Source organism: Chinchilla lanigera, unplaced genomic scaffold (genome assembly GCF_000276665.1).
Source record: "Chinchilla lanigera isolate Chin_1 unplaced genomic scaffold, ChiLan1.0 scaffold00014, whole genome shotgun sequence".
In the NCBI taxonomy this organism is placed as follows: Eukaryota; Metazoa; Chordata; class Mammalia; order Rodentia; family Chinchillidae; genus Chinchilla; species Chinchilla lanigera.
The window spans coordinates 33040549-33046283 of NW_004955415.1; the positions used below are offsets into that span (position 1 = coordinate 33040549).

At 57.5% G+C, this 5735-nt stretch overlaps 1 protein-coding gene across 6 annotated transcripts in view; it reads left to right on the forward strand.

Annotated features, from left to right (window-relative positions):
• Nucleotides 1–319: 319 nt before the first annotated feature.
• The window catches only part of Pkn1 (protein kinase N1), a 21886-nt gene continuing 16470 nt past the window's right edge, over nt 320–5735 (forward strand). For 3 of the 6 annotated variants that reach the window (XM_005381094.2, XM_005381095.2, XM_005381098.2), the window contains exons 1-2: nt 532–603; nt 4527–4821. In XM_005381094.2, the coding sequence (XP_005381151.1) occupies nt 547–603; nt 4527–4821 (352 nt within the window). In that variant the 5' untranslated portion in view covers nt 532–546. Of the gene's footprint in view, nt 604–3301; nt 3409–4526; nt 4822–5735 lie in introns of those variants that run through there. The other 3 variants (XM_005381096.2, XM_005381097.2, XM_013512169.1) reach the window with 2 other exon arrangements.

The window sequence follows — 5735 nt, forward strand, 5'->3', positions numbered from 1 at the left end:
CGCCCCAGGACCCTCGCGTCGCCTCCCCGCGCCCCAGCCTCACCTGGAGAGGTGCCCCGCGCGCGCCCGCCACCCCGCCCGCGGGCAGACGCCTCCCAGATAGGCACCTGTTGGCGGAAGTGCCCGAGTCCCCTCATTAGGCTCCGGAACTGGGGACCCCTGCACCCACCCTTACAGCTGCAGAGGCTGCCAGGTGGCACCTGTTTCCAGGTGCAGACTGTCCCGGTCAGCAGGGTAGGGATGCTCCAGTCCCTGGAATCCTGCCTGCACGCCAGGGTGGCAGGCCTGGGTCACTCTCCCCTCCTGTACCTGCGGCTCACCCTGTGCCACCTGGGGGCCGTCACCTTCTCCACCTGTGCCGGGCAGGCCAGAGGAGCCTCCCAGCCCTTTTGGTCTTTGATCCAGACCTGAGATGTACCGGGCTGGTGCTTCCCGAGCCAGCGTCTCTCCATCCCGTCCACTGTCCCGTGGTTGCTGTGTAACTGTGTTCCTGTCTCCTTCCACACCTGCCCCATCCCCTCTGTGTCCCTGTCCCCAGTCCCGCTGATGGCCTGCCAGCCTTGCGGAGGAGCTGGGCGTATCTGGTGTTGCCGATCACACAAGGTCAGACCTTGGGGCCGGGATGGGCCAGAGTCCCTGCCTCCACCCACAACCAGGGACAGCTGTGTGGGACCCCCAGCGCCTGCATGCGCTTGGCGTGAACCATGCCTGCCCCTGTGCAGGCTGTGATCCCCGGAATGAGGCTGGATCCATGCCCCATCCCCTTCCCATCTCATGCCCGCTCTTTCCCCAGTCCTGGTGATCCTTTCCTTGTGGTTGCTTGGGCCTGCCGCCCTGCCCTCTGTCCCAGTGTGTGTGTTCTGTGTCCTGGGAACGGATGTCCTGTCCCTACTCCGGAAGAGCCCTGATATCTCGGGACGAGGGGGCCTAGGTTACTGGCCGACCTTTGAAGAGGGTCTCCTGGAGGTGGGCACCCTGGGTCTGGTGCCCCCTGATCCACAGTGGGAGGTGGAGGTGCAGGGATTCTCTAAGGCTATGCCAGGCCCAATTCCTGAGTTTGCCCTGTTGGCCCTCAGGTGACCCCTTGTCCCTGGGTAGAAGTGAGTCACCCGAGGGAGGAGGACCCAGGAGGCCCGGCCTCCCTCCCACCCTGCTTTCCATATTGTGAGCCTCCTCTGCTTTGGAGCGGGGGTTGAGGGAGGTCACCCTTCCTCCTGGGCCTTCCCTATTTAAGCTGGCCTCGCTCCTGGCTGTGTCCTGGCTCTGCCTGTTGGGGACAGGGTGGGGCTGGCAGATGGGTGGCAGGTGGGGCCTGCATGGGCCAGGGTGGGATTAGGTGAGCTTGGTTTTCAACTCCAGGGATGCCATTTCCTTGCTGTGTGCCCCCTGCCAGATGCCTTTGCCTTCTGAGATGGGAGGTGAGGCTGCTGTGACATTTAGTGGTCCCCAGCCCGTGTGTGATCCTGGGTGCAGCCCGGGGCACCTGGCAGCCTTCACACGGTCCACACGTGGGGCTGGGTTTCTCTCTGTGGTGGGGGCCACAACGGGCACTGTAGAATGTTGTACGCCATCCATGGGCTCAGCGTTATAGATGCCATCTCTGCACCCCAGGACACAGCCACCTGCTCTAAGGACTGGGGGCAAAATGCCCAACCGTGGAGAAGGACTGCTGTCACTTTTCTGAGGCTGTTTCCTCATGTATAAGTAGGAAAGAAGTAATAGCTCCTCAGGTGTATGGTGAGGGGATGGTGGTGGCACGGGAAGCCCACTCTGGGGGTGTCCTGAGGTGGGCCTTGGGCCCACCTTGGGGACAGCTGCTCAGGGGGTTGGACAGGAACACAAGGATCTCAGCCTGTGTTGGGATTCTCATCGCATCTTTTTTTTTTTCCCTTTTTTCTTTTTTTTGGTGGCATTGGAGATTGAACCCAGGGTCTTCAAGCTGAGCTACATCCCTAACTTTTTAAAAATAATTTTTGAGACAGGATCTCCTTATGCTGCTGAGGGTAGGCTACAGTTTGTGATCCTTTTGCCTCAGCCTGCTATAGTGGCACCTACTGGGAGTATAGTAGTGCCCTACTATGCATGGCTTGAGTACACTTGTTTTATTTTTTTGTCTTTTTGAGACAGGGTTTCATTGTGTAGTTCAAGATGGCCTTAAACTCACTTTGTAGCCTAGGATGGCTTCGAACTCATGGAGATCATCCTGCCTCAGCCTCCCAAGTGTTGGGATTATAGGCATGCACCACCACTCCCCCATAACACACACTTGTTTTAAATCCTGGCCCCACCTCCTGCAGGCTGTAGGACTTTGGGGAAAGTTATGTCACTCTGGGTCTTAGTTTCCTCCTTTTCTCCCCCTTGTGGTACTGGTGTCTGACCTGGGGCCTTGTGCATGCTGGGCAAGTGCTCTACCACTGAGCCGTGTGCCTGGCCCCGTCTGTTTGTGTTGAAAATGGGACAAGCACACGTGTAATGTGACCTGGGGGAGGTCTGAAGTAACTGCCATTATGGTTATTCTTTGCTGTGCTGGGCTGGAACCCAGGCCTTGCACATGCTGGGTGAGTGCTCTACCTCTGAGCCGCACCCTACCCTGTAATACTATTAATAGTTGAGTTCTAGTGTGTGTTTGGCAGGTGGTTTGCGTGCTGTTTGGGGGCTGTTCTTGTCCCCAGCCCCAGTGCTGTCACCTCACAGTGTTTGCCCGAGGGGCTGCCACTGGGCTGGCCCGGCCCCTAGGCTGTGGTTGCACAGTGACTGTCTGGACAGGAGGAAGCAGGAAGTCGGAAGGCCGCTGGCAGGAAGGGGGCCTGGCCTCTGCAGAACTGGCTGTTCTGACTTGGAGGGGAAGTTGGGGACTGGGCGGGGGAGGGCCCATGGGGGTGTGCACAAGGTAGTGGCAGGGCTGGAGGCTCGTGAAGTGTGGGCATGCTCTGTGACTCCAGGCAAGTGTGCACACGGGTGTGTGGGTGTGCATTGTACAGGTTCTAGAGTGACCCACAGGAGCACTCAGGGTGCTTGCATATGAGCGCGCGCTCAGGCGGACACACGTGTCCAACTGTGAGTCCATGACATGAAGTCACTCCTTGCACATGGAGTCACTCCTGTGTGAAGCCTGCTTGCCACTCACACTAGGGTCCTGTACTCCCTGTCCCCTCCTGGGTACAGGAGTGAGGGCCATCCCTGGGCTGCCCCCGAAAGAGAAGGAGGCAACCTGGAGGGACTGGAGAGGAGGTCCCCTTATTGCCCCTGAGCTGGCCTGCGGGTGCGCAAGGGGTGCTGGGAGCTGGCAGGAAAGAGGAAGTGGCGGCCCAGAGGCCCTGGCAGGGCTGAGGTCCAGGAAGAGGGCGGGGCCCTCAGCAGGGGCCCAGGATGGCGGAGGCTGATCCCCCTTCAGAGCAGGAGCTAGAGGTGAGGGCTGGGTCCCTCCGGGGTGGACACAAGGGAACCTTCATGCACGGAGAGGCCCTGGTCTATGTTGCTATGGGTTTGAGACTTAAGGAGAAGAGTTTGGGTTGTGGTGTCAGAGTTGCCAGGGTGGAAGGCGAAGATATCTGGGGCTCTTGGGGCTCCCAGGTTGGAGAGAGAGAGGAAGGAAACAGGGCTGTGTTGTTTGGGGTCCCAAGTCTTTTAAAAGGTAAGAGGGACTATGGGGCCTGCTCTTGCGACCTCCTAGTTTGGGGGCACAACAGGGAAAAAGAAACCTGTCTTTCAGAGCCTCCTACTTTGGGGATACAGCAGAGAGAAGACAGGGCCTGTCCCCTTCTAAGTTGAGCGTTACACCAGAGGGAAGAAGGGACCTTTCCCTTAAGAACTCCAAAGTTGGGCCAGGGGTATAGCTCAGTGGCACAGTGCCTACGTGGCAAGTACAAGGTCCTGAGTTTGATTCCTGGCACCAAAAAAAAATAATAAACTCCTAGGTTAGCTGAGTGTGGTGCTATACACCTTTAATCCCACTACTCGGGAGGCTGAGGCAGGAGGATTGCTGTAATTTTGGGGTCAGCCTAAGCTACACAGCAAGACTGTCTCAAAAACAAAAAACAAAACAAAATAAAACAAAAAAACAAAGGCTGAGGATTTAGCTCAGTGCAAAGTCCCTGGAATCAATTGTTAGTACCAGAAAACTACCTATTTTGAGGGTATAGGAGAGGGAAGATAGAGACTGTCCCTGGGCCCCACTAGTTTGTGTGGCAGCAGATGGGAAAAGGAGTTATCCCTCAGAACCCCTGGTAGCGGGGGCAAAGGGAGCAGTGGATTCTGGCTTCCAGAACCCTACTGCCCATGAGACGTGGGGAGACAGAGTTGAATCTGTGGGGTCCTCAGCTCTCAGCGGTAGCCTAGCTTTTGACATCTCAGTTAGGGGGAGTCGAGGAGCAGGCCCATCTCGCCTTTCAGTTTTAGGGATCAGAAAGGGAGGAGCAGGCCTTGGCCTGGCTGCTGGTGCAGGGTGGAGGCTGGGCCAGCTTGGCTGCCCTGGGAGGGGCAGCTGCTATCCAGCCCTTGCCCCTGACTGGCCTGTCATCCTGCAGAGCGAGCCCTGGTCGCTGCTGGAGCACCTGGGTCTGGCAGGCGCGGACCTGGCAGCACCTGGGGTGCAGCAGCAGCTGGAGTTGGAGCGGGAGCGGCTGCGGCGCGAGATCCGCAAGGAGCTGAAGCTGAAGGAGGGTGCGGAGAATCTGCGCCGCGCGGCCACAGACCTGGGCCGAGGCCGGGGCCCTGTGGAGCTGCTGCTGCGTGGCTCTGCGCGCCGTCTTGACCTGCTGCACCGCCAGCTGCAGGAGCTACATGCGCATGTGGTGCTGCCAGAGCCCACTGCTGGCCAGGGTGAGCGTGGGGCGCTGCTGGGGGGACGCTCTGGGGGACACCACCCGAAGACAGACACCACGTGGCAGGACTACTCAGTCACATAGTCCTCTGACACCCAGGCTCGCAGGCGGCCACAACCACACTAATATCCAACACCGTGCAGGTGCCACACTGTCATAAGGTCACTCACGCTGTCACACAGCCCCATTGACACCCAGACATACCCAGGCTCACACACTGCCACCGGCCACCTCGAGAGAAGACCAGTAACACCTAGACAATGTCCAGAGGTGTCACACTGTCACTCCAGTATCCAGAGTCACACCACACACCACTCCCCAAGGCTTGCACAGTGTCACTCACATAACCGTGAGACACAGCCTGACACCTGGACGATACCCAAGTAGCACGCTGTCACACGAATGTCCAGAGAGCTGCACACAGTCACACCAGCACCCAGACAGACACACAAAGACACATACACTGTTATATGAAGGCGCACAGCACTGGTGCTGTGCCAGTTTGTACACAACAGCTACCTCATAAGTGCCTGAAATTCCGCCGCAGCCGCACTAGCACCTAAATATGGGCTTACTGTCTTGTTCATAGCCCAGACTGTGCAGTCACACCTCATACCCCAGGGTACACAAAGACACTTTATAAAACAAATTGTTTTCATAGTACTGGGGATTGAACCAGGGCCCTTGCAAGGAACCACATACCCAGCCCTTTTTAAAATTTATTGAAAAAAAAAGAAAAAGGGGGGCTAGGGATATAGCTCAGTGGCATAAGCGCCTGCCTGGCAAGTGCAAGGTCTTGAGTTCGATCCCAGGTACCACAAAAAAATAAAATAAAATAAAATTTTTTGAGCTGGCCGGGCATGGTGGTACTCGCCTGTAATTCCAGTACTTGGGAGGCTGAGGCAGGAGGAT